At 54.3% G+C, this 24,898-nt stretch overlaps 9 protein-coding genes across 9 annotated transcripts; 5 read left to right on the top strand and 4 right to left on the bottom strand.

The window, feature by feature from the left end:
• Nucleotides 1-86: 86 nt before the first annotated feature.
• On the bottom strand, nucleotides 87-3,704 carry QC762_211500 (uncharacterized protein). Its single transcript, XM_062888047.1, has 4 exons — nucleotides 3,676-3,704; nucleotides 2,319-3,604; nucleotides 1,206-2,258; nucleotides 87-1,122 (listed from the first exon to the last, which is right to left on the bottom strand). The coding sequence occupies exons 2-4, from the start codon at nucleotides 2,503-2,505 to the stop codon at nucleotides 410-412; spliced, it is 1,953 nt and encodes a 650-aa protein (XP_062746240.1). The 5' UTR covers nucleotides 2,506-3,604; nucleotides 3,676-3,704; the 3' UTR covers nucleotides 87-409.
• Nucleotides 3,705-3,910: 206 nt separating this feature from the next.
• On the top strand, nucleotides 3,911-5,497 carry QC762_211490 (uncharacterized protein). Its single transcript, XM_062888046.1, has 3 exons — nucleotides 3,911-4,339; nucleotides 4,411-5,175; nucleotides 5,239-5,497. The coding sequence occupies exons 1-3, from the start codon at nucleotides 4,249-4,251 to the stop codon at nucleotides 5,364-5,366; spliced, it is 984 nt and encodes a 327-aa protein (XP_062746239.1). The 5' UTR covers nucleotides 3,911-4,248; the 3' UTR covers nucleotides 5,367-5,497.
• Nucleotides 5,498-6,827: 1,330 nt separating this feature from the next.
• Nucleotides 6,828-8,323, top strand: QC762_211480 (uncharacterized protein; the record flags this gene model as incomplete). The annotated part of the gene is made up of 2 exons (XM_062888045.1): nucleotides 6,828-6,903; nucleotides 6,981-8,323. 2 exons carry the CDS (start codon nucleotides 6,828-6,830, stop codon nucleotides 8,321-8,323), a joined length of 1,419 nt encoding a protein of 472 aa, XP_062746238.1.
• Nucleotides 8,324-8,966: 643 nt separating this feature from the next.
• Nucleotides 8,967-13,586, bottom strand: QC762_211470 (uncharacterized protein). Its single transcript, XM_062888044.1, has 3 exons — nucleotides 12,921-13,586; nucleotides 9,814-12,858; nucleotides 8,967-9,758 (listed from the first exon to the last, which is right to left on the bottom strand). Exons 1-3 carry the CDS (start codon nucleotides 13,007-13,009, stop codon nucleotides 9,395-9,397), a joined length of 3,498 nt encoding a protein of 1,165 aa, XP_062746237.1. The 5' UTR covers nucleotides 13,010-13,586; the 3' UTR covers nucleotides 8,967-9,394.
• MCM5 (minichromosome maintenance protein 5) lies at nucleotides 13,575-16,001 on the top strand. Its single transcript, XM_062883399.1, has 2 exons — nucleotides 13,575-15,344; nucleotides 15,401-16,001. The coding sequence occupies exons 1-2, from the start codon at nucleotides 13,672-13,674 to the stop codon at nucleotides 15,891-15,893; spliced, it is 2,166 nt and encodes a 721-aa protein (XP_062746236.1). The 5' UTR covers nucleotides 13,575-13,671; the 3' UTR covers nucleotides 15,894-16,001.
• Nucleotides 15,986-18,353, bottom strand: QC762_211450 (uncharacterized protein; the record flags this gene model as incomplete). The annotated part of the gene is given in 3 exon segments (XM_062888043.1): nucleotides 15,986-16,220; nucleotides 16,300-17,937; nucleotides 17,949-18,353. 3 exon segments carry the CDS (start codon nucleotides 18,351-18,353, stop codon nucleotides 16,128-16,130), a joined length of 2,136 nt encoding a protein of 711 aa, XP_062746235.1. The 3' UTR covers nucleotides 15,986-16,127.
• On the top strand, nucleotides 18,193-19,447 carry QC762_211440 (uncharacterized protein). Its single transcript, XM_062888042.1, has 2 exons — nucleotides 18,193-18,778; nucleotides 18,835-19,447. Exons 1-2 carry the CDS (start codon nucleotides 18,549-18,551, stop codon nucleotides 19,439-19,441), a joined length of 837 nt encoding a protein of 278 aa, XP_062746234.1. The 5' UTR covers nucleotides 18,193-18,548; the 3' UTR covers nucleotides 19,442-19,447.
• Nucleotides 19,448-19,574: 127 nt separating this feature from the next.
• Nucleotides 19,575-20,842, bottom strand: SPC3 (Signal peptidase complex subunit). Its single transcript, XM_062888041.1, has 2 exons — nucleotides 20,117-20,842; nucleotides 19,575-20,059 (listed from the first exon to the last, which is right to left on the bottom strand). Exons 1-2 carry the CDS (start codon nucleotides 20,548-20,550, stop codon nucleotides 19,810-19,812), a joined length of 684 nt encoding a protein of 227 aa, XP_062746233.1. The 5' UTR covers nucleotides 20,551-20,842; the 3' UTR covers nucleotides 19,575-19,809.
• A 19-nt stretch (nucleotides 20,843-20,861) lies between these two features.
• QC762_211420 (uncharacterized protein) lies at nucleotides 20,862-24,881 on the top strand. The gene is made up of 5 exons (XM_062888040.1): nucleotides 20,862-21,092; nucleotides 21,161-21,865; nucleotides 21,915-22,505; nucleotides 22,565-22,808; nucleotides 22,866-24,881. The coding sequence occupies exons 1-5, from the start codon at nucleotides 20,997-20,999 to the stop codon at nucleotides 23,855-23,857; spliced, it is 2,628 nt and encodes an 875-aa protein (XP_062746232.1). The 5' UTR covers nucleotides 20,862-20,996; the 3' UTR covers nucleotides 23,858-24,881.
• The last annotated feature ends 17 nt before the right edge of the window (nucleotides 24,882-24,898 follow it).

Raw genomic sequence — 24,898 nt, 5'->3', positions numbered from 1 at the left:
AGAGTTGCGTCTGCGTGTGATGAGGCCTTTACATCGGTAGCCTGCCGGTAGATATGGTGTCTTTTAGCCCCCATTGATGGTCTTCAGGCTGCAGCCTCGCGGTTGAAAACTAACGATTGGTTTACATCTACTGACATGTACAACAAAACAGAGCAGCTCACGAAAAGGCCGCCCCCAACTCTTGAGCATCTGATCTATCTAGATACTACCCGCAAACAAGACCCAAAAACGGACCCGATCTACCTATCGGTAGATAATTTCTTGCATGTTCAACCAACCAAACGAAACCACATATCATATGGCCAAAAACTTGGGCATAGACGTCTACATGAAGCATGTACGCTGTCTCAAGATTCAGACCCCAAGAAAACATCTCCAACCAAATCACCACGCAGCTCGGGTATACCCCTCAGTTGACGATCTTTCCCGTTGTCGACTCGATATCGTCAGCACCACCCTGCACATTCGGCGTATCCCCAATTTTCAGCAGCCTGGCCCTCTCAGCCTCGACCATTACGAGTTCCTGCCTCAGTTTGGCATCCAGCTCCTTGCGTGCTCTTTCAATGACAGAATCCTGCTCCTTGCGAACTCTCTCCATCGCGTTCTTCCACACAGCGTCGTGTTCCTGACGGACCTTCTCCGTTGCACCCCCCCAGAGAAAACTCTCTGGGTCACCAAGGAGAGGAGCCTCCACTTCCAAAGTCAACTTCTCCTCGGCTGGTTTGGCGTTAACTCCATTTCCATTCTCACTGCCCCCCACAGACCCCCTCCGGCTATTAGCCATGCTCTCCTCATTCTCCAACCACAGATGGCCCCCCGCCTCCTTCAACAAGCCGACACACTCCTCACTCTTCGGCGTCGTCCCGCTGGCAACCATTTTTTCCGCCAAATAAAGCGGCGTGTTGTTCGCCCGATTCCTGACGTGTACGCTAGCGCCCCGCTCGAGGACCTCCCTGAGGATCTTTGGCTCGGGCCCGACAGCGGCAAGATGAACGGCCGTGTTGCCAGCGTAGTCCGCTTTTTTGAGGAGCTGGTGGTTGAACTCGTCCCCTTCCAAAAGCTCCCGTACGGTGCGGAGGTCGCCGTTGCTGATTGCGTAGCCTAGGGCTGTAAAGGCTGATTCTGTAGACAAAAAAAATAAAACAGTTAGGATTAACCACTCAAGAGAAATGTGAAAATCAACAATAAAAAAAAAAAAAACCTACCCGCAGCCGTAATCTTCCCCACCACATCTTCCTCCACCACCCCAGCCGGGTGAACAAAGCTCGCAACCCTCAACTCCGTCATCTCCCCCCTCAAACTCCGTCCCATCATCTCCTTCACCTCCTCCAACCCAACCGTCCCCCTATCCTTCAACGCCAGCAAATAACTCAGCTTCGTCAACGCCGCCTCCGTCGTCAAATCCCCCCCAAACACCACCCCCGCCCTCCCCAGCGCCGTCCCCGGCGCGTACAACGGGCTCACAAAGCCATTAGTACACTGGCTGACATTGACAATGACAATCCCCCTCTCAACCGCCTGTTTGATCGCCTTTGTGAGATGCCCATCCACACCCCCCGGCGCATTCCCCATGCCAAACGTCTCGAGAACCAAACCCCTCAGGTCAGGGACACGAAGGACAGAGTCGACCAGCTGCGGCCAGATGCCGGGAAAGATGCGAAGCGAGGCAACGTGAGTCGTGTCGAGGGTTTTGGTGACGTTAAATTCTTTGATGCGGGTTGGGCGCCGGACTAAACCCCAGTTTACATCTACTCCCAAACTTGTCACCTTTGCCAGGGGGTCAGAGTTGGGGGAGTCGAACGCTTCGAAGCTCGAGGCCGAGACTTTTGTTGTGCGGTTCCCTCTGAACAAAGTGTGATGGAAAAAAAGGCAGACTTCCGGGATGGTGAATGTGCCTGCGATGATGAGACTGCCCAGTAAATTGTCGACGGCGTCGGATTGGAGGGCAAAGATTGAGGCCTGGGAGCCGGTGAGGATGACTGGTTTGCCGAGATCAGAGAGCATGAACGACAGGGCCGAAGCGGTGTAAGCTAGCGAGTCGGTACCGTGGAGGATGACGAAGCCGTCAAAGAGGTGGTAGTTTTGCTGGATGGTGAGGGCGATGTCTGTCCACCCTGCTGATGCGATGCTAGAGGAATCGAGGAGGGGGGAGAACTCGAGGATGGAGTAGCGGATGTGTTTGCAGTAGGCTGAGGTGGGGGTCCGGAGGGAGGATAGGGTGAGTTTGTGGCCTTCTTTTGTGTAGGCTGTTATATTGGCTGTGACGGGGGCTTAGTCAACGTGTAGAACTGAGGGTGATAAAGGTAAGGTATACTTACTGGACGGAGCCGTGCTGTCGTTGAAGGAAGGTCGGGGAGCCATGGCAAGTTCGAGAAAACCGCTCATTGGGACGAGGCCATCAGCGGAGGGCTGCATACAAATCGTGCCGCCGGTCATGATGATGAGGACCCGGGACTCGGGGAACTTCCGGTCCGGGTTGCCCTCCATGAAAGTGACGCCGCCCATTCTGCCGACCCTGTTGAATGTCGAACTGAACTAAATCGAGAATTTCGGCAAGTTCGAGGCAGGTTTGTCTACTTGAGTGCCGGTAGGTTGAAATAGGGTTGTTCCTTGGTGGAGAACCTGGGGGCGTTTTATACACCTTCCTATTTCCCAATTGATGGGAATAAGGCTCAATACTGTGTCTCGGCAGCTTTACCGCCACCGTGAGTCAAAATTTACGAAAATACGTTTCGAGTTCAAAAAACAAAACCCGATTGTTGCTTCTAAAAAATGAGCTCCGGTGGCCGGTGAGCATCCCGGAAGCGGGTGAGTTCGGATCGGCTTTTTCGTCGTCACATCAATCCTTCCATCGGCAACTGAACCGCCGCTTTACCCAAACGCTCACCGGTCAGGCAGCAGATGAACTCGGGATGACACCTGAAAACGAGTTATTGGGAAGGTGATGCGGTCACGCGCTGGCAGTTGCTGGCAAGGAGCGCCATCTGTTGACTAAGAGAAAGTCAATTGCGGAGCGTCCGACTGGACAAAGAGCAACCCCCCTCAAACCCCAAGGCCGTTGATAACCTTGGGGCAGAAGTAAAGAACGGTCCCGACTTCGGGGAACAATGACACAATGCATTGTGGCTCTGGCTGCTGGCGAAGGTGCTTGCGAAAAGGAGAGATAAGCTCATCGAGGAGACGGAAACTGATAAAGCAGCTTGTTCCGACGAAACACAGCCCGATAGCGGAAGGGAAGGGCCTCAGCGTTGCAGACTGGCGGTAAAGAGCTGCTGTTGGTATGCCTTTCTCCACGCGTTCGTGTTTTTGCTTTGTGACAGCTGTGTTTGGCTTCAGGATGAGATGAACAAGTTTATAAGAGGACGGGTTGCTTGAAAAAAGGGCAAGAGGGCTTTTTATAGGCCATTTATGTCCATGGAGGTTCCGCGGGGGTTATTCATGACCTCCACGCTGTCATTGGCGTAGTCTGTGAGAGCTTCTCATTGCGTAACGGCACTTTATGGTGGGGGTACCCCGCCGTGAGCTCCCGACAGCCCTGTGTCAAAGCCGGGGCTGAGGCTAAGGTTAGAAGGAAGAGATAGCAATCGTGTGGCTACCTATCTGCCTGTATGTTTCGTGATTGGTGACTGTATGATGAGAAGGCACACTCTCAGCAACTGTCAAGCGAGCACTCACAACTAGACGGGCCAGAAGGAGCTTTCGACACAATTGCCCACACCTTATAGCAACGCATACGGAAAAGAAGTTTGAGAGGCCAAATGTTAATGAGCGGGAACCTGGCGTGCCTGGAAGAAAGACCCCCGGGATGGATACCCACGGGATGGATACCCCTCGGGCCGGGCAGGCCGGCAGAGAGAGCTCGCCGTTGAACGCATAACGGCCCCACCTTGCTTGGCAGGGTCCCGGGTCTCCGCCGTTCTTGCTACCCCACTATCTTTTCGCAGTTGTGTGGATGCCAAGCTCCAGTTCACAACTTTTTGGCGGGGCAGATGGAAGGGCAGGACCCCGCGCAGCATTGATGCGACTCTGCTGGTAGGCTGCCTTGCGACGAGGAGGGGCAGAACCTTTTTTTTTTTTTTTTTTTTTTTGCGCCTGTCGAGGGTCTATCAGTTACCTGTAGCTTAAAAAGCCAACCAACTCTCTGTCCCACGGCACTTCTTTTCTTACTTCTTCACCGCATATTCTCCTCCTCTCACATCTCACTCTCGACCCGTCTCCCCAGTCTTTTACCCATTCAAATCAGACACAATGGCCATCGTCACCGCCGAAGAGATCTTCGCTACCTACGACCAGCTGGGTGAAATTGAGGCTCAGTTCGACGATGTCGAGACCGAGATTAGTGAGTTCCCACCCCAGCGACCGTTGCTGCGCCCTTGTGACTGCCGAATACTAACGCTTTGAACCGCCCAGTCCGCCACCAGTACAACCTTTCCAAGGACCTCTACGTAAAGCGCGCCGAGATCGTCTCCAAGATCGAGCACTTCTGGCCCCTTGTTATCGAGCAGGCCCCCGAGGACATTGACGCCTTCATCCAGCCCACCGATGCTCAGATCCTCCTCGGTTCCATCAAGTCCATTGACGTCAAGCGCTTCGAGATTGACACCCCCGTTGAGGGCGGAGACCCCCGCAGCGTCTCCATCAAGTTCGAGTTCGAGGAGAATGACTACTTTGAGGACAAGGTCCTCGAGAAGAAGTTCTGGTGGCGCCACGGCAAGGACGGCTTCGTCGGCTATGTCAGCGAGCCTGTCGATATCAAGTGGAAGGACGGCAAGGACCTGACCAACGGTCTCTTGTCCCTTGCCAAAGCTGCCTGGGAGGAGGAGAAGGCTGCCCCCAAGAAGGAGGGTAAGGAGAAGAAGGAGCTCACCCCCAAGCAGAAGGAGCTGAAGGAGAAAATCGAAGCCGAGGACGCTGGTTCTGTGAGCTTCTTCTGCTTCTTCGGCTTCATTGGCGAACGAGTCTCCGCCGAGGAGAACATCGAGGCCCTCAAGAAGGAGGCCGAGGACCGCAAGAAGCGCCAGGCCGGCGAGAAGGTCGAGGAGGATGAGGAGATGAAGGAGGATGAGGATGATGAGGATTGGGAGGACGAGGAAGAGCTTGACATTTTCCCTGATGGCGATACCGTTGCCATGGCCATTGCTGATGACCTCTGGCCCAACGCCCTCAAGTACTTCCGTAAGTGGCCCCCGTTGACAGAGTTAGCAGTGAACAGAATGTAGAATACTAACAACCAAACAGAGCAGGCCCAGGAGAGCGACGACATCAGCGATGGCGAGGATGATGAGTCTGACGACGATGAGTCTGAGGAGGATGGCGACAAGCCTAGCAAGAAGCACAAGGCCTGCGCCCACGGGTGCAAGCACTAAGTTGCCGTAGGTTGAGGAGTGTTAGGATACCCATTTCGTTGCGTGTTTTTTCAGCGCAAATCTTGTTACTGTTATGATGTATATAGAGGATAGACAAAAAGGAGGTTATGAAGGATTTCTCTGGGTCAAGTGAAGTCGTACTTGACAGACATTGGTCTGGAAACATTCGAGCCTTGGCATGCTTGAGTGGTGGTCATTGTGTTGTCATCAATCAGGGGTCGACTTAGCAAAGAGAAACCTTTCTAAACTGGCATGGGCAGTCTCGACGTATTCTCTTCTGGATATCACTAGCTAACAACCGTCTGATATGTAGCATGATTGATCCAAGATCTTTTCATGCCAAGACATCCAGATCTCAACTGATGGCAATTCGCGGCAGTGGGGGGGAGACAGGGGTCGGCCCTCTCTTTGCACAGCCCTCCGGGACAACGTCAACGGGGCACCTGAAACACATCAGGTTTGGGGTCGACATGTCAAGTCAACCGGGCGTCAGCAGCAAGCCAAATTGCAGTTGCACTTGGCTTGGGCTGAGATTCATGTGTTTTGTTTCCCTCTTGTCTTTTTTCCATCCAGGTCTAGGCTGGATGGGGGTTTGTGAAACTTTGGCAGCTGGGCAGATCTGTGATCTTCCATCTCATCTTTTCTCTCTCTCTCTCTCTCTCTCTCTCTCTCTCTCTCTCTCTCTCTCTCTCTTTCACTTCCTCTCCTTCTCCCTTTTACATCACCACCGCCTGTTGTCCATCTGCCATTTTGGTTCATGGGCTTAGAGGTGTGACTTTCTTTCTTTTCTCTTTTCTCTCTCTTCTCCTTCGTTTCGATTTGAAGTAACAACCCCCACCTAGACGGTCGGTGAGCGTTCGTTTTTTTATATACAGATATACACACCTCTGGGTTAGGCTTTTTTTGCGACTTCTATATTTCCCTTTCGACTATACGTTCTTTGAGGCTGTGCCCTTTCTTGGTTTTCGACTCCCACTGTCCCCGCGCTTGGCAATCTTGTTACTGTTCGAAGGATCCTTCGACCTACTTGGGACGGACTTTTTGTCTGACGATACGAGGTTACCATTGTGGCTGTTTTCTCACTCAACCAACGGCCGGCCGCGCTCCAGTTTCTAAGCGACAAGTTGGAAGGAAGGCTTGGAATTTGGGGGCCTGAAAAGAAGGGTGATATCAACCTTATTGCTAGAGGGCTGAGACCAACTGTTGTAGGACAAGAGAAGGGGAGACTGATTCGACGATTCGGATTTGCTTCGAGGCTGGACAAACGGAAAGGACCATACCGGACACCTACTGATATACCTATTCACGGATGGACTATCAGTTGCTTCGCTGTATACCTTGAGCTCTCTGACGCTGTTGGTGGTTTGGTGGTTTGTTTCTCTATCATTGCTTGGTAGAGGCTTCTTCAATTCTTTTTTGTTGTATTTTCTTCTCTACACATACACACGCACACTCGATATCATGAGGTTATTAGGAGGCATCCTTGGGATGGCGAGTTTGTTGATGCAGACTGTCACAGCCATTGACATGGTAATAAGTGATGAAGGTCAGTTACCCCTTTACCCCTTTCCTCCTTTAACTATCACCAACCTAACCTCACCCCCCCTCCTCCAGCTTCCGTGAAAGCCGCCGCCGCCGAAATCGCCTTCGGCCTCACAAAATACTACACCGGCCACCTCCCCGGCGACACCCCCGGCAACCTCCCAGACCCCTACTTCTGGTGGGAAGCAGGCGCCATGTTCGGCACCCTAATCGACTACTGGCAGCTCACCGGCGACGACACCTACAACGACATCACAAAGCAAGCCATCCTCCACCAAGCCGCCCCCACCCGGGACTTCATGCCCCGCAACCAAACCCGCACGCTGGGCAACGACGACCAAGGCTTCTGGGCCATGACAGCCATGACAGCCGCCGAGCTCAAATTCCCCGACCCTGGCCCCGACCAACCCCAATACCTCGCCCTCGCCCAAGCAGTCTTCAACCAATGGGCCCAACGCTGGGAGGAAAACGAGTCCTCCGGCTGCGGCGGCGGCCTCCCCTGGCAAATCTTCCGCTTCAACCGCGGCTTCAACTACCGCAACTCCATCTCCAACGGCTGCTTCTTCAACATCGCCTCCCGACTAGCTCGCTTCACGGGTAACGTCACCTACGCCGAGTGGGCAGCCAAGATCTACACCTGGCAGGAAGAGACCGGCCTTTTTCGGGATGGTGACGTGCTAGACGGTGTGACGGTCAAGCCGGAGGAGGGCAACAGCTGTGACTCCATCGACGAGATCCAGTGGACGTACAACGCGGGCATTTTCATTCACGGGTCGGCGGTGATGTATAATTTTACCGATGGGAACCCGATCTGGAAACGACGCCTCGACAGCCACTTGGCTTCCGCCGAGAGGACGTTCTTCACCAACAGCACCGATGGGGAGAGGGTCATGTTTGAACAGTTTTGTGAACCTCCGGGATTTTGCGATATTGATCAGCGGAGTTTCAAGGGGTATCTCACTCGTTGGCTGGCGAGGACGACACAGCTGGCGCCTTATACGTTCGAGTCCATCTCCCCGCTTCTGACCAATAGCGCTATTGCAGCGGCGAAGGCCTGTTCGGGTTCGCCGACTGAGGCACCACCTGGGGAACAACCCTTTCGTGGCAGGCCAGGGACGGCTTGTGGGTTCAGCTGGACAAAGGGGGGGTATGACGGGATGAACGGGGTGGGGGAGCAGATGAATGCCTTGAGCGCGGTGGCGTCGACGTTGGTGGATAGGGTTGATGTGCCTGTTACGGGGGACACGGGCGGGACGAGCAAGGGGGACGTGAATGGGGGTGCGGACGGGCCGGGGAGTTGGATGACGGGGAAGGAGTACAAGCCCATCACCACGGGGGAGAGGGTCGCGGCCGGGTTTGTGACGGCGGCGATGGTTTTTGGGGTTATTGGGGGGAGTGCGTTCCTAATACTATAAGTAGGGAGGGCGGTGGTATAGTTTTATGACTGTTATGGCATTTTGGATATATCGGTTCATTATTGGGTTCTGGGAATCTGGTTTGGGGATTATTATACTTTACATACCTTTTTTTTTCTTTTTTTTTTAAGAAAAATTCTAGGGGGGCATTATTACCCTTTTTCTAGGGGGGGCATTACCCCCCATACCACAACATACCTTTCCCATCAGACCCGTTCATTTCCATTATCACCAGCATCGCAGTGCATTTTGTGCCCTACAAATCACAGTGTATTCTTATATTTGGAAGTATTGTAGTAAATATACTGCCGTGGTGTTAATGCTCGATGCCCACGCACCAATGCAAGCCTTCAACTTCACACCACCTCACCCAGGGCTTCAATTGCCAGGGCTTCAATTACTAGGCCCTCAATTACTAGGCCTTCAATTACTAGGCCTTCAATTGCCAGGCCTTCCGCGAGGACTTCAATTACCAGGCTTTTGCCGAGCCTTTAATTGCAAGGGTGTGAGCGTTGATGTGGTTGATAATGTGGTTAATAATATACAAGGCAGGTCAGGGACCGTACATATCCCTAACTCCATGGGGGGTAATGCCCCCCCTAGAATTTCTCTTTTTTTACGCTTAAACTTATTTGGAACAATGGAAAGGTGTAGACAGGTCATATTGACATGCTACCTCGTTATCCAAAGAAACCTGCCAAAGTCCGCAAAAAGAGTCGAAGAATAGGTACAGTAGGTTTTCGACCAGTATCTAGCATCTCATCTGATTATACATGCCAACCAGGTGTGCCCCAATTCCCCATAAGTTTCACAATATGCAACATCGCTCAAATCCCCTTTTTCCTATAAACCAACTACCCCTATAACCATAATAGCTACTAGCTCATCATGCAAGCACCCTCCCCCACCCCCGATACAGCACATCTAGAAAACCAACCATAGGTATATAATAAAAAACAATAGTTCAGACACAAACAAACCCCCTCATCTAAGCACATTCACGTCCCTCCCCCTCTGCCCAACAACCCCGCTCAAATACCCCATCTTTCTCGCCTGCCTCGTCCCCAAGTCCTACTCCTTTTCCTCAGCCGGCAGCGGTGGCGATTTCTTCTCCTCAGCACTACTCTTCCCCCCCTCCGACGACCCCTCCTTACTCTCACTAGACTTCTTCCCCTCCTCCACCTCAATCCCCGGACTCGTAGAAATGTTCACACTCAACGAGTGCCCCAACTGCGGCGGAGGAGGAGGAGGAGCAGGCGACGCCGCCCTCGACCCCGCCCTTGACGGTATTTTATCCACCACTGCCAACGACGACCCCGAAGCATTACCAACAACCGTCTTGGAGTTAATAACACCAAGAAGAAACTCCCCCGCGTCCCCAAACCCATCAATCCTTCCCAGTCGTGACTGAAAAAATTCCACGTCGCGGAGCATCCTGTCCCATCATTAGCAACCATTCCCAAGCAATCAGGACTCGACAAAAGACATACCTCTCCCTCCCCCCAATCCCAACCTCCACCTCCCTATACGCCCCCCCAAGCGTCTCCTTGTAATTCCTAAAAACCGGCATCATAATATACCTCACCGTCCCCTCGGGCAAATGCCTCGTCAAGTTCTTGTGCAGCGTCACCGTATCCTTCGCCAACCCCTCCATATACTCACTCACAACCGACCCCCCTTTCCCATCATCATCATCCCACGCCAAAGCCCTCACCTTCCGCCCCGCCAATCCCACCCGCCCAGTCATAATCTCCACCAGCTTGTCATAAATACTATTCTGATGCTCCATCAAGTCCCTCCTCACCTTGTCAAACTCCCCCATCGTAGACGTAACCACCGACCCGGCGCAGTGCCTCCGGACAAACTCCCGAACATGCGGGATGATAGCCGCCATGAAAGCCAGCGCCTGGGACGCGAGAGCGAGGTGCTTGGTCGTGATGTTTCTCAGCCCAGCAGACCGAGTCGCTCCCGCGCCCAGGATGAGCTGCTTGCACCTCGAGTTGAAAAGCTGGAGGTAGGCGATGAGGGACGACGAAATGTCCGTTGTCATGGACGGGATCGAGGTGATGAGCTGCAAGAAATTCTCCATGCCCGTCATGCAGAGGATGGCCGAGTTGGGGAGGAGGTAAGACTCGGATTCGATTACAGCGCTGCGGGTTCTGCTTCTCGTGGCAGCAGGGCTGCCGCCGCCGTTTGCTTGGGCGGATACGACGTCTGGTTCATCTCCTCCGCCGTTGGCCTCGCTCCTTTCCTGCGGCGCGTCCGGATGGGGATGCCAGACCTGCGTGCCCTCCGTCCACGCGGCAGCATCTCTGGTGCTGCACTCGAGAATCCGATTCAGCAGGTCCGTGTCCTTCTCGGTGAAGTCAGCCGCGTTCCACTGGTCTGACTCCATGCCCTGGGCGAGCTTTTGAGTTTGTGCGTCGCCGTGGAGTTTGACAAAGTCTGCGATGTGACCATTGACTAGCGTCTTCAGTGCCGTGCCGCTCCGTCCAGATATGGCCTCGCACTCGTTGGCAAAGTAAAGGTTGAGGGTAAAGTACCGCAGGAAGGAGACAAGATCCAGCCGTTTGCTCTGCTCAGACCGTACTCGAAGCACCTTGACAATCTTTTCCTGAGCTGCGTCAATCGCTTGCCCGAGAAAGTTGGAAATATCCACAGCCGCATGGATCTCCTCCTGGGCCTCGACCGCAGCTCTCGATGGTGGTCTTGCTGGAGGACTCATAGGGGGCGACCTGAGCGGTGGCGACTTCAGCCCGGATGGACCTGCGTCGCCTATCGTGCTTGCAACATCCAACAAGACCTTCATCTGTGTGCTCAATCTCCTGAGAGCCTCCGTAACACCAATGTAGATCTTTACCAGCAAGGTTTCGGCATCCAGAGGGTCCAATGCTCGCAGGTTTCTAGCCAACTGTATGGACCGGTCCTGCTGAGTCCGCGGACTGGCGCCTCGGTTCATCGTCGAGCTGGACTGCATCGACATCATCGACGTCGTGTCGTCGTCATCGCTGGAGCTAGGCAGCGGCCGTCGGATGATGGCTTTGATCTCCTTCATCGCTGCCTCGCGATATGCAGTCGCGGCCACAGTGATGAACTTGGCCCGATGCAGCCCCGTCAGACTAGGCAACAGTTCTATCCTCAGAATGTCTGTCGCCGCCATATAAGATGGGAACGCCGATGGTTCACGACTGTGGGCGCCGCGGGCTCGCATGGAAGCACTACTCCAACGCATGAGCACCTCCTGCGCAGACACCTGTTTGACGTGGTTTTGGAGATCCGTAAGCAGAGTGTTGAGAAACTTTCCTTCATATGCCTTTCCGATCCGGAATCGCAGAGTAGACAAATCGTTGCTCACGCCCTGGAGAGCTGTGGCACCCCGCAGGTCCACCAGACTCACTCCAGACTGACTGCCACCCTCGGGCAATTCGCCAGCGATGAGCTTCTCCAAGCCATCGATGTTGTCCAAAGCTTCATCGATGTTTCCAGCATCCACAAGGGACTCGCAGACGGCAACACCGTCTACTATTTTCCGGAGTTGTGTGACGGCGTCGTGTAACTGCTTCAGATTTTCCCTCCTCCGCCGTTGTTGTATGATGTTGAGCCCCCCTGTAGCAATCTCTTCGTCTAGGTTTTCCAGCTCCTTGCGCAGTGCCTTGATCCTCTCTACTGAGTCGGCCGCTTCCGAGTGCAGTTCCCGCAGAGAACCCAGCGCACTGAAAAAAGTCGTTGATGCCGTCGAGATGGACTGAATCAGATGCCATTCAATCGTATCCATATACCACGAGAGCTTCTCCTGTAAGATCGCATTGGTCGCTAGAGCCTTCCGAGGCGCCGCAGCTTGTCCATTCGGTCCCCCTTTATCATCCCCCGGCGCGGGCCTTACCACCTCGGATCGCTCGCTGACTACATCAAAAGTCCGTGGATTCTCAAGGTGGAAGTCCTCCTCAAAATATACAGCGGGAACGGTCGACAAAGGTGGTGGTCCCTGCGCTTGTCGGGTTCTGAGACCGGAACTGGGTCGCCGAGGAAGAGTGGGAGAGTCTATCGAGGTGAGGGACGAGATGGATGCAGTCGAAGTTCTCCTCGACGACAAGCCAGGCCGTCTTGCAGGGCGCAAATGACCCTCGTCCACCGGGGTTTCGGGCGCCTCGTCAGCTTTGGTGCTTCGTCGGTTCGAGGCGTTCGCATTCTCGTCTTCCTCGGCTTGGATTCGCCGCAACTGCTCATATAACGCCCCAACCTGGGAGAGGTATGGTCTGAACTCGGAAGCATCGACGTGGGGTACATTCGTAAGTGTCACGGGAGGTATGTCTCGGGCGGTCGGAGGTTTGTGCGCGCTCGAAGCAGGGGCGCTCGTATGTGGAAGCAGGCCTGTCCGGACTATAGGGGGTTGCAGCAGCGTGGAGATGGCATTCTGACCCGATTCGAAGACGGCGCTGGTCCAACCGGCGGAGGCGTCCAGCGATCCGCCCACCGAGTAGATGGAGCTTGCTGTCGAGTCTCTACGTTGGCGTTGTGGGCTGCTCGGTCCTTTGCTGTCGAGCTGTTAGCTGTGGACCGGCGGCCGCGCAGTGGGAGACAGGGGGTAAGCGCATACCCGTGAAATGGGAACTCCGTTCGATGGCCGGCGGACAATGTCGACGACAAGCTATCGACCGACTTGCGCCCACCCTGGTTTGAGAACATGATGATGGATGCGCAACCCCACTGATGTTCCCCGGCCGCAAGGCGAAGTTATGATCTTGCTGGAGACCATCCAGGGGTTCCAAAGTGCATCCCCTAACTAACAACAGTTGCGAAGCTGACAGATCACCGGGGTATCATGCTGTAGCTGACAGGACAGATACAACAGATGAAAGCGCGGCAATGCTCCAAAAACGGGGTGGTATGTCGTCGCCGAGTAGATGGTCAGGAGGAGGTCAGTAACGAGTGCCTTCTCGAGCTTCAGGGCAGGTCGTAGAGCCGTCGTCGTCACAGGAAGGTGCTGAGAGATGGCTAGGAGTAGCCTGCCAAATGCGTTCCCATCACCAATTCACAGGCATACCCTTAAGGTAGCTTGGTACGTGCATAGGCCACATCATCTAACAGCATAACGGGGTCTATTTCTTTATCCGATTGGCCTTGGCAGACCCGACAAGCTGGGTACCCTACCTTTACCGGGGCAATTAAACCCATCGCTACTAGAATAACGACGCGCTTTGGGCCGCGACGCGACGCGACTTTTCAAACCCCTGATTTCTGTTTGTAGACATCTCAACTTTTGGCCCCTCCATACCTCTAGATACTCTCAACTTCACCGCCCGCCATTACCTCACCACCACCACCACCACCAACAAGTCTTCATCAACATGGATCGCCAATCCGTTTTTGCCAGCAGGGTGTACAATGATCCATTTGCCGAAAATGAAGACTCCAACAGTGCCATCCGCGCCCTTCTCGAGGCCTTTATTCTCGACTTCAGACTCGATAATGTCTACATTTACAGAGATCAACTGCGCGACCATGCCCTGCTGAAAACATACTTTTGCGATGTCAACATCGGCGACCTGATCAAGTTCAACGAAGAGATTGCCCACAAACTGGTGACGGAGCCAGCAGAAATCATCCCCCTCTTCGAGCTCGCCCTGCAGCGGTGTACCCATCGAATTGTTTTCCCTCACGACCCAAATGTCAAGATCCCGCCTCACCAACTCCTCCTTCACTCGAATGCCGAAGATATTTCCATCCGTAACCTAGACTCCCTCACCATCTCGAGGCTGGTCAGAGTACCAGGTATCGTCATTGGTGCTTCGGTCATGTCCTCAAAGGCGACAGAAGTCCACATCGAATGCCGAACATGCAAGCACGCACAAGATCTTCACGTATCCGGCGGTTTCAGCGGCGTCACTCTCCCCCGAACATGCGGCCGCGCTCGCGTCCCAAATGACCCAACCGAGAAGTGTCCCATGGACCCCTACTTTGTCGTTCACGAAAAGTCCAAATTCGTCGACCAGCAAATCATCAAACTCCAGGAGGCACCCGACCAAGTCCCGGTCGGTGAACTCCCCCGCCATGTCTTGATCTCTGCCGACCGCTACCTCACCAACCGTGTCGTCCCCGGATCCAGATGCACAGTAATGGGCATCTTCTCCATCTACCAATCCAAAGGCTCCAAAAACACCTCTGGCGCCGTTGCCATCCGCACCCCTTACCTCCGCGCAGTGGGCATCCAGACCGACATCGACTCAACCGCCAAGGGCCAGGCCGTCTTTTCCGAAGAGGAGGAGCAAGAGTTTCTTGAACTCTCCCGCCGCCCAGATCTGTACAATGTCATGACTGATTGCATCGCTCCCTCCATCTACGGCAACCGCGATATCAAAAAGGCTATTTTGTGCCTCCTGATGGGCGGCAGCAAGAAGATTCTGCCTGATGGCATGAAGCTCCGTGGTGACATCAACGTCCTCATGCTCGGCGACCCCGGTACAGCCAAGTCGCAGCTCCTGAAATTCGTCCAGCAAGCCGCCCCCATCGCGATTTACACCTCGGGCAAGGGCTCTTCGGCAGCAGGTTTAACCGCTTCCGTCCAGCGTGATCAGTCAACGAGGGAATTCTACCTCGAAGGCGGAGCCATGGTCCTGGCCGACGGCGGTGTGGTGTGCATCGATGAGTTCGACAAGATGAGAGACGAAGACAGAGTAGCCATCCACGAAGCCATGGAGCAACAGACTATTTCCATCGCCAAGGCCGGCATCACCACCATTCTCAACGCCAGGACGTCGGTGTTGGCGGCGGCGAACCCTATTTTTGGGCGGTATGATGATATGAAGACCCCTGGTGAGAATATTGACTTTCAGACGACGATTCTGTCGAGGTTTGACATGATTTTCATCGTCAAGGACGAGCACGAACGGGGCAAGGACGAAAGAATAGCCAAGCATGTAATGGGCATTCACATGGGCGGGAGGGGGATGCAGGATGAGAGGGCAGTGGAGAGCGAGATTCCTGTTGAGAAGATGAGGAGGTATATCAGCTACTGCAAGAGGTATGTCCCCCCCTTTCCCCCTTTTTTGCCCTCGCAATACTAACCCCCCCGTGTAGCCGCTGCGCGCCCCGCCTCTCGGACGCGGCAGCAGAGAAGCTTTCGTCCCACTTTGTCGCCATCCGCAAGCAAGTCCACGCCTCGGAACTCGAAGCCAACGCCCGGTCCTCCATCCCCATCACCGTCCGCCAGCTCGAGGCCATCGTCCGCATCACCGAGTCCCTCGCCAAGCTCTCCCTTTCCCCCGTCGCGACAGAAGAGCACGTTGACGAGGCGATCAGGCTGTTCCTCTGCTCGACCATGGACGCGGTCAACCAGGGTTCTAACCAAGGATCCCGGGAGCTCAACGAGGAGGTCGCCCGTGTGGAGTCGGAGCTGAAGAAGAGATTGGCGATTGGGTGGAGCACTAGTCTGGCGAGCTTGAGGAGGGAGATGGTGGAGAATAAGGGGTATAGCGAGGCGGCGCTGAATAGGGCGTTGATGATGATGCAGAGGAGGGATACGATTATGTTTAGGAACCAGGGGGCGATGGTGTATAGGAACGGGGCTTAATGTGTGTGTTTTTTGGTCATTTATGTTGGGCATAAATATGGGCGCAGGGCGCGAGGATTAGCATTGAAGGATACCACGAGCAAAAAATATCTGATTTATTTCCCATCTATGCTGCTGTCATTGTCTACCTAAAGACTTTTGTTCATTCCAAATTGTGCCTGTGCTATGCACGCATGTACAAATCACTTTCTCCAGAATTCAAACCAAAAACCATCACTTACCACACCCCCCCCCCTAAATCAACGCAACAGTATGATCCTCCCTCACCCTCGCCACAACCCCCAACCCAGCTTCTTTTCCAGCAACAGCCGGGCCCCTGACCACAATCTATCATCTTTGTCAGCAAACCATCTTCTCTCGGGTTTCAATTTTTTTTCTTTTTTTCATTTTTTTTTTCAAAACTCACCTCTCCTTGCGACTCCTCATCACTATTCCTCACCCCCCCCTTATCCCTCAACACAACCTCCACACTAGCCACCGGCGGCCCAAAGTGCTCCCCTCCCCGATAATCATACACGTTCGTCTGACACACCGCGCCCGCAACCCTCGCCGCCGTCAACGCGTACACCACCCTCGCACCGGTATACAACCTCAAATCATTCAGCTCCTCCCCGCTCAACCTCACCTTCCCCCCCCCGTTAATCCTCTCAGCAGTGTACACCAACCTCAACTTCTTTCCGCCCGAAAACTTGGGACGGAAAGCTTGGTTGTAATAGTTGGTCAGAAACCCACTCTCGGGGAAAGCACCACTTTCGGCCAAGGACCGAGACAAAAGCCAGTGGAGGTCCTTGCCTATGGTTGATGACTTAAGAGCAGACGAGACCTCCTTGTGAGTTTGGGACAGAGCAGAAGGTGTGACAGCTATGACAGTAGGAGAAACGGCCGGAGAGCTGAGGATCGCAGACAAAGAGGGCGCTTCGGACGCGGAAGAGTTGAACGCAACCGAGGAATTGGAAAACAGAGCCGTGAGGGTGAGAACCAAAGTGTGCGAGTTTGCCAGCGAATCCGCAGGGAGGAAAAGATCCGAGGGGCTGAGACGGCGGGCGGTGGGGATGGCGGTTAGCTGGGCTGCAATGGCGGAGACGATGTTGCCTGTGGTGAACTTGACCATTTCCTCTTCCTGCCCGGGGCCTTGTTGCCAGAAGAGGGTGATGTCTTTTGGTTCGGACTGGTCCTCAAGAGGGGGGAGGGTCTTGCCTGCTTCGACGGGGGAGTCGTTGATGATGTCTTGCCAGGTGACAACATTGACTTTGCTGCCGGTGCCCTGGGGTACTTCGTTCCAGTCCATGTGTTTGCTTCCTTCGTCGACCACCCACACCAGTTGGCGGAGGGAGGGGTAGTTCTTGGCCACGACGTCAAAAGGGAAAGATCCAGGGGCGGTGATGACCGTGTCGGCGGCGGAACGGCGGAGCATGTCGATGACGGCGGCGTCGGGTTGGTTGAAGGGGAGGATGATAGCGTTCAAGTTGTAGAAGGCACAGGCAAAAAGGATAACGATCAACTCGACAGAGTTGGGCAGGTAGACGGCCACGCGGTTGCCACCTTGGTCGACAAGATGCTGGCCGATGAGGTTGATTTGCCGAGTAAGAGCGTCGAGATGGTGCTCTTTGACGTTCTCGGTGCCCTCGACGGTGAGGATACGGCCCTTTGCGCCCTTGTCGTCGCCTTCTTGGACGCCGGCGAGGGTCTGCCGCCAGATATCCCTGAGATCACCATCACGGCCCCTCGCCCACTTGTTGGCGCCGGGGTCCTTGACGTTTAAGCCGGTGTGAAGAGGCAGACCATGGGGGGCAGCTTGAGGCCGGTAGACGGAGGATTCTTTGGGCTGGCGGACAGGGGAAGCCTGGGACTGACGAGCGAGGAGGAAGGGGTGAATATCGGGATCTTGGCGGGTCGAGACCTGGTAGGTGATGAGGCCGGCGAAGAGGGTGACGATGAGACTGGTCCAGATATTCCACTGTTTGAAGAGGCCTGTGACGCCCTCGTCAAGCTGTAGCAGCAGGTTATCAAAGGTGCCCATGTTGGGCGAGGGGCTTTGATTGTGCTGTGCTGTACTGTGCTGTGTTGGTTTGTGATGCAAAGAAGACAAAAGTTGTGGCCCCCCGCGCTGGTGGTGTAAGGGGCCCTGTTCGTTAGTGTCTGGAAGATGCAGCCGGGCCGGGACGGGTGGAGATCCGGGACCTTGGGGTGCGAGCTGGAGGTTTTGGGCCGGACAGGACACGGGGGCGGGGCGGTTGCTTGGAAATGCGCGATGGCGGGGGGAGCTCTGTTGTGCCTGCCGGAAACAGACAGCTGCAAATGCCAAGTCTCACAGCTGCCAGGACCCCTGCAACCCGTTTGCATCGACCTGGAGAACTGGGGACCTGGATTCAATGTTTTGACGCGACCGTCACTTTTTGCCCAGAACAGTGAGCGGACACACGAGACGTCGAGACGCAAGGAGGGAGCGGCTGTTCGCATCTTACTAACCACCACTATCAACAGGGGTCAACAACTATAGACCGCCGTCGCCACGACAATCCCGACATGAACTTCTAATCAACATAGCTCTGACGATATTTACAGCTCTCAAAACACTGAGCGCATCTTACCGCATCGCCAACCATCGCGAGACAGTTCCTCCGACCGAGTGTCGCCGCCCATTGAGCGCCCATTATGTCCCTAACACCCGTCAGATCGACGCCCACAAAGCAAATCTCGTCCCCATCCGCCTTTACAGAAAGCCCCGGCAACTGGAAACACCCTCGCCTGGCCGAGATCACAGCGCGCCAAGCCAGAACCACCTTCTCCCAAAAGAACGTCCTGCAAATCGTCTATAATGTCGTCGCAATTGCCGGCGTTCAAGTCCTGAGAAGATTTCTTCTTCCGCACCTCCCAATAAGACTGTACGTTTTCCCCCTCGAACCCTCCCTTTTTCAACCTACTAACCACCTTTCCCCAGAGAAAAACTCCCCTACGGCTCTTACATCCCCCTAACCCTCCTCCTAATCCCCCTCTTCAACATCCTCCTCGCCCTCCTCCCCTTAGTCCGCCCCAAGGACGACCTCTCCGACATACCCCTCACCCCCGCCCAGCGCGACCTCCTCGGCCTCCCCCCCATCAGAGCACCCCCCACCCCCGCCTCCGACATCTCAACCCCCCCGAAATACTCCCGCACTCCCTCCATAGCTGGCTCCCCCTCCGGTTCTTACACCTCCTCTCCCTTGTCCAACCGCAGCACCCCCTTGGGGAATTACTCACCCTCCCCGACCAAAGCCGCCAATGTCGTCAGCCCTCTCCTGCAAAAGGCAACGCAAAATACCGGGAGGAGGGGAAGCTTCAGCAATAGTCTGAATAGTTCTACCATGAGCTTCGCGAGCAGCACGACGAGCAACAACAGCTTTGCGAGCTCGACGGGGAGTTTTGGGGATAGTGTGAGGGATAGTTATCTGCATACGCCGACGCCGGTGAATGGGAAGAGGAGCAGTGTGGCGTTGAATAGCAAGTGGTTGTATGAGAGGGGGAGGAGGGGGAGTAGTAGCAGTTGGTTGAGGCAGGATGGTTTCTGAGTGGCTGTACGGGAAAGGGACATGTAGGTCGGGGAGTCGGGGAGTCGGGGAGTTGGAATGAGAAGTAGGGAGGAGAGGAGTTTAGGAATAGGATCAAAACGGAGGGAAGGGGGGTGGTATAGGAGCAAAGGGGAATTGTGTGTTTTGATTGGCATAGCATTTATGAATCGTTTTGTGATTGGGTTTTGTTAACTTTTCCCATACAGTGTGTATATATTTTTCATGGTGTGGGCTTGAATAGTGATCAACTTCACACTCTATGAGCGCCTGTGAGGAAATGAGATGTCAAAACCGGCAATGAATTGAAGCAAACCCCCAAATAGCTAAATCAATAACTCCATTTTTCGTCCCAACAAAAGCTAGATCCTCTAAGCCCTTGTGGTCTTCTTCTTGGCCTGCTCCTTCACCTTGATAGCTGGGAGCGTAAACTTTTTGCTCAGCCCATTCTTCAGCGCCTTCCACTTGCCCCAGTCCTGGGCCTGGTTCCATGACAGGAAACCCACCCAGGGCTGGACGTTGTAGTGAAGCTTGAGCTGGACGTCTTCTGTGTTGGCGAGCCTGCCTGTCGGGTGGGTGAGAGGGTACTTGAGGCGCTGGTTCTTGAGTTGGAGTTTGCCGCTGTTGAGTCGTTAGCAATCCCATTGCTGCTACTTAAAAAAAAGAGATGGCGCCTACCGGCTAGGATCAATCCCCTTCCCATCGGCGCTCTTCCTCAACCTCTTAAGCTTCGAGGGGCTAAAATTCCCCAAATGGTCACTGCTCGGCGCCGTGATGATCGTGTCCCAGATCACGGCCTGGTTGGTCGCATTGTTGTTTTGGGCTGAGGGCCACTCGGCCGTGACGTAGGCAAAAACTTGCTTTGTGTTCCAGGTGAAGAGGGAGGAGAGGTCGGCGTCAAGGGTGAATTTGATGATGGCGTATTCCTCCTTTTTGGACGAGTAGTAATCCGCGCGGCCTTTCACCGTTTGGAGCTGGGTTGTTTTGAGGACGTTGACGGTGGGGGTGCGGGGGGACAGGAAGTCGGAGGCGGAGATTAGGAGGGCGACGACGAAGGCGACGGTGGTGAAGAAGCCGAAGGTGTTTTGGAGGCGGACGAGGGAGGAGTACATTGTGATGTGGTGGGTGCGCTCTTGCGCGGTGGGTTGAGAAGGGAATTGGGTCGATTCCCTGGGTGAGAATAAGGGTGTCACCTCGGGGGGTTCATTTGCTGGTTGGGGGGGTGGTGGTGTTTGCGCACTGGATGTTGAAACGTGGGGATATGGCAAAGGGAAAGCTTGGTGTTGCGCCGGAGGCTGCTAACATTCGAGGTTCTCTTGAGGCCAGATTGATATGCACTTAGCGGGGATAAGCTCTGCAAATGAAATAATGTTAGGGTTATGTATGGTAGATCTTATCAGCGGGCGGCCTGCTGTGATGTAACCCAGCTTGTCCGCTTGACAGCGGTCACTGTGAAGTACTGAACATGCTGCTATAAACCACCCGATCTAGATCCCGATCCCCGATCCAACTCCCCCCCCGAACGACGGGATGCTATGCACCTAACATAACCGCCAAAATGGGTGCCAGCGACTCCAAACTAGTCTTCAAGAAAGGCATCTTTAGATTGTCGGAGGAACGCCATATTCCTGCTGACGATCCATACTGGGCTCAGGTGCGTTTACAGCCAGCAGCCTGCTAGATAGGGCAATACGTCACGCTAACACACCTGCTGCACACCAGTTCTGGGAGCTCCCCGAGTCCTCGGACGACATCTTCAGTCTTTTTGCCCCGGCCGATGTCCGACGAACCCGCGATAATGCGCTCGAGAACCTGGAGACGCTGATAACAGCGGTAACCGGGCGCCTGTTTATGCTTCGTCACCACCCGTCCTTTCCCGACCACGAGCTTGCCCCAGATCGAGAGGTGCTGAACTGCGTTCGCGTTCTTACGAGGGTCCTGCCTTATATCTACGAGAAGGAGAGCTTGCAGGACTGGGAGGATGGCTTTTTCTGGGCTCCCCGGCGCAAACGGTCCAGAAAGTCATCGATTGCGAGTGAAGTGCTGTTTGATGGCGCAGACGGTGTACCCAAGACACCGGTGGGGGAGTACGAGGATGCGAAACCTCTGGCTGAGGAGCTGATCGATACCGTCACCGACCTGCTCTTTTTCTCCGATTTGACGGTCACCAAGGTGCCAAATGGCAAGCCCAAGGTCACTTATAGCATCTGGCAGACCGGCGTTGGCTGTACAGTACCTATCGCCACAACCAAAGAGCATGAGAGCAATCGGTGTGAGATACTTCGGTTGCTTTTGACGCTAGCCAGCAAGAGCATGTACTTATCTTTGGCGACGCTGCCTCAGACGGGGACCAAGGCTCTCACCTATATCTGCACTTGTCCCGACAAGCAGGTGGTTCTCTCGGTGCTCTGTTCGCTGTTGAATACGGTATGTCCAGGCTTGAACTGTGAATAACGACCACAATTAACGAATGTAGACTCTGAAATATAACCCAGCTACCTGGCTAGCACCCTACAACGCCCTGGTACCCAACCATCCCAAGCAACTCTTGGTCACCTCCACCCTGCAATTCCTCCTAACCACCCTCCTATACACCATCCCAGAAAACCCAGGACTCGCGACACCAAAAAACCACTACCGACACTACCTAGGCCGCTTACACAGGCCTTCAGACTTTCAGTTCATCGTGGACGGCATGACCCGAGTGCTGAACCAACCCCTTCAGGGGTCGTACATTCCAGGCGCTCACGCCGCTGTCCGCTTTGCCCCTGAGATCATAATGTTGTTCTGGGAGGTGACCCAATGTAACAAGCGATTCAGGTCTTTCCTGATCGACACAGGAAGGGCCTACGATTTTGTCATTTTGATTCTGTTCTACGCCTTGGAGTACAAGAACGATGCTTCCAAGCAAGGTGTCGTGAGGATGTGTGCCTTCTTGCTGCAGACGCTGAGCGTAGAGAAGAACTTTGGGACAAACTTGAACAAGTCGTTTGATGCCCAGGACACTCTGCCACCCGCGATTCGGATTGCGGGGTTCAGGGGGACGTATGCTGATTTTCTCATTCAGGTGAGTTGTTTTGCTTGGTCTAAATCCAGTCCAAGACACTGAGGTACTGACAACAACAGTCCATTTATGCTCTCATCACAACCAGTCAGGGAAAACTGACAGTGATCTATCCGGCATTGCTGGCCATCATCAACAACATTGCGCCCTATCTGGATGGGTTAAGCGCCCCTACCTGTTCCAAGATTATGCACCTGTTCAACTCCATGTCTTCGCCGTCGTTTCTCCTAGCCAATGAAACCAACCATTCGTTACTGCGGTCATTGTTGGAGGCGATCAACTCGATCGTTGAACACCAATACATCCGTAAGTATTGTTGCCCAAAAAAAAAGAGTCCAAGATTGCATACTGACAGTGTCGTAGAAAACGCGCACTTGGTGTTTGCGATACTCAGAAACAAGAAAAGGTTCGAGGCCCTCCGGTCATTTACACTGGAAAGTGGGCATGAAGAAATAGAAAGACGTAACCGACGGAGGAAGGATTCTGGGGCTTCAAATGATCCGCTACAAGCCGACTCAACTAGAAGTTCACTCGAGAGTCTGAGAAGCCCGGTAACACTTTCCTCACGAGCACCCGCACCGGGCGATGTTCCAGAGGAAGATGGGACATTTGCTATTGGCGACGATGATGACGACGACAGTGATGATGAGGAGCGGCCTACACCGGCGGCTTCCAGCCCCAGTGAGAATCCATCACGGGCGTCTTCTGTCGCGTCTCCGGTCGATGATGATGTACCGAGACAGCTGCGCGGCATGTCGGAAAAAGCTAGAGGCAAAATGCCGGCGGGAGCGCAGGCCTTCTCGCGTCAGAACAGCACGACCAGCCTGGGCAGCATGTCACAGTCAGTCTCCGGCATCTTTGAGCCATCAACGCAATGGATCGAGACGTGGCTTCCAGAGTTGCCACTGCATACCATCTTGACGTTGATCCAACAGATTTCAGCTCTGATCCCACGGCAGGCTTTCGCGTCTGATCCGCCACTGCCTGCGACGTTGGACAAGATCAGGGAGATTCAGCTCGTGGGTGTGGACCAGACCCCCGCGAGGGTGCACTCGTTTGAGTGGTCGCCGCTGGCACTGGGGTGGTACGAGAGCCTGCTGTGGGGGTTTATTTTTGCGAGCGAGGTGCAGGTGTCGAAGGGGACGATGGGGATATGGAACGCGACGCAGATTAAGCTCTTCCGGGTGCAGGAGACGGCGCCTCAGGGACCGAGCCTGACGAGCCCGAGAGGGGCGGTGGACGCGGTGGGGAGTAATATTGTGTCGAGGATTGGGCAGATCAATTTGAGAGGAGGAGCCGGGGGGGCGGGAGCGGGAGGTCAAGCGCCTACTGGGGGGACTCCGAGAGGCGGCTAGAACTAGACGCTCACTTCACGCTCTGACAGAGCATGGAGAGGATGGTTGGATGGCGAATGCTATACATGTTTTTCTGCTGAACAGATAGGGGGAGCGCGCGTCTGGTGTGTTATCATGACATGTGGCTGTGCTGCGAAAAAGGGGGAACTTTGTGGTGATCGTCACTCGCCACTCTGTGTGGTCTGGATGGTGTGGCTTGAAGACACACACTCTCACATCGCACTCGAAAAGGGGCCTAGAACCATTTTATTTTTGGGAACAAGGGTGCACAGTTGAGCATCATGATCATCGGAGTTATGATGAAGTTTGCTTGCGTGTGTGTTGAGCAGATCATATGCATTGGGGGGACATGATAGGCATTAGGTACAGAAGCAGAGAGAGCACTTCTGCAGTATAGTAACTCAACAAGCACATTTTACATACACCACAGATGCAGAGTACCACATACAACGGCATCTCGGCAATCCGGGGAGAGTGGCAACGGGCCTTGGGAGCACTTGCATAAAGTCTTGGTCCAATGAATCTCGGGGGAGGGTTATGAGATGGGGAACAATAGCCAAGTTTTTTTGTTTTTTTCACTGAAAGGAAGGGTACTAACGAGCCACACTTTCTGCCACAGTCAGGCTGGGTTTGGTTGATCATTTCCGAAATCTGCACTACGACGTTTCGTCAGCACCGCCACTGTTTCATGTACTTTTTTGATCATAACGGTCCGGTGTGGCGTATTGAAGGTGTAGTGATCCAATAAGAGGCGTTGGGGGAGGATTACTAGCCACAGTTTGGACCCTTGGTGCACGCGGGCCAGGACCCTGGAATTAGCGGACATGGGGGGGGGGGAGCATTTGTTCCTGACGAAACTGCGAGACTGTCCTTGTCACTTTCTTTTGGCGTGCTCTCTTCCACCCCGGACTCCCGATCAGCCCTGCCTGAACGGTTTTGTTTTGTTGTTGGCGGGAGCCAGCCACCAGCCAGCCGCCGGGTGATGGGGATGGGGATGGGGATGGGGATGGGGATGGAGTTGGGGTGCTCCTTTCATTTCAT

The sequence above is a fragment of the Podospora pseudocomata genome, assembly GCF_035222375.1.
Source record: "Podospora pseudocomata strain CBS 415.72m chromosome 2 map unlocalized CBS415.72m_2.2, whole genome shotgun sequence".
Classification (NCBI taxonomy): domain Eukaryota; kingdom Fungi; phylum Ascomycota; class Sordariomycetes; order Sordariales; family Podosporaceae; genus Podospora; species Podospora pseudocomata.
The sequence above is the reverse complement of the archived record's forward strand: the minus strand, read 5'-3'. Positions and strand labels throughout refer to the sequence as shown.

Coding starts and splice junctions, on each gene's coding strand:
- QC762_211500 (XM_062888047.1), bottom strand. CDS start 2,505: ATGGGCGGCGTCACTTTCATGGAGGGCAACCCGGACCGGAAGTTCCCC. Junction 2,259..2,318: donor CGACAGCACGGCTCCGTCCA/GTAAGTATACCT, acceptor CCCCCGTCACAG/CCAATATAACAGCCTACACA. Junction 1,123..1,205: donor GGGGAAGATTACGGCTGCGG/GTAGGTTTTTTT, acceptor TTTTGTCTACAG/AATCAGCCTTTACAGCCCTA.
- QC762_211490 (XM_062888046.1), top strand. CDS start 4,249: ATGGCCATCGTCACCGCCGAAGAGATCTTCGCTACCTACGACCAGCTG. Junction 4,340..4,410: donor CGATGTCGAGACCGAGATTA/GTGAGTTCCCAC, acceptor TGAACCGCCCAG/TCCGCCACCAGTACAACCTT. Junction 5,176..5,238: donor CAACGCCCTCAAGTACTTCC/GTAAGTGGCCCC, acceptor ACAACCAAACAG/AGCAGGCCCAGGAGAGCGAC.
- QC762_211470 (XM_062888044.1), bottom strand. CDS start 13,009: ATGTTCTCAAACCAGGGTGGGCGCAAGTCGGTCGATAGCTTGTCGTCG. Junction 12,859..12,920: donor ACGGAGTTCCCATTTCACGG/GTATGCGCTTAC, acceptor ACAGCTCGACAG/CAAAGGACCGAGCAGCCCAC. Junction 9,759..9,813: donor GGGATTGGGGGGAGGGAGAG/GTATGTCTTTTG, acceptor ATGATGGGACAG/GATGCTCCGCGACGTGGAAT.
- MCM5 (XM_062883399.1), top strand. CDS start 13,672: ATGGATCGCCAATCCGTTTTTGCCAGCAGGGTGTACAATGATCCATTT. Junction 15,345..15,400: donor TATATCAGCTACTGCAAGAG/GTATGTCCCCCC, acceptor CCCCCCGTGTAG/CCGCTGCGCGCCCCGCCTCT.
- QC762_211440 (XM_062888042.1), top strand. CDS start 18,549: ATGTCCCTAACACCCGTCAGATCGACGCCCACAAAGCAAATCTCGTCC. Junction 18,779..18,834: donor CCGCACCTCCCAATAAGACT/GTACGTTTTCCC, acceptor ACCTTTCCCCAG/AGAAAAACTCCCCTACGGCT.
- SPC3 (XM_062888041.1), bottom strand. CDS start 20,550: ATGTACTCCTCCCTCGTCCGCCTCCAAAACACCTTCGGCTTCTTCACC. Junction 20,060..20,116: donor AAGGGGATTGATCCTAGCCG/GTAGGCGCCATC, acceptor ACGACTCAACAG/CGGCAAACTCCAACTCAAGA.
- QC762_211420 (XM_062888040.1), top strand. CDS start 20,997: ATGGGTGCCAGCGACTCCAAACTAGTCTTCAAGAAAGGCATCTTTAGA. Junction 21,093..21,160: donor ACGATCCATACTGGGCTCAG/GTGCGTTTACAG, acceptor GCTGCACACCAG/TTCTGGGAGCTCCCCGAGTC. Junction 22,809..22,865: donor CGTTGAACACCAATACATCC/GTAAGTATTGTT, acceptor ACAGTGTCGTAG/AAAACGCGCACTTGGTGTTT.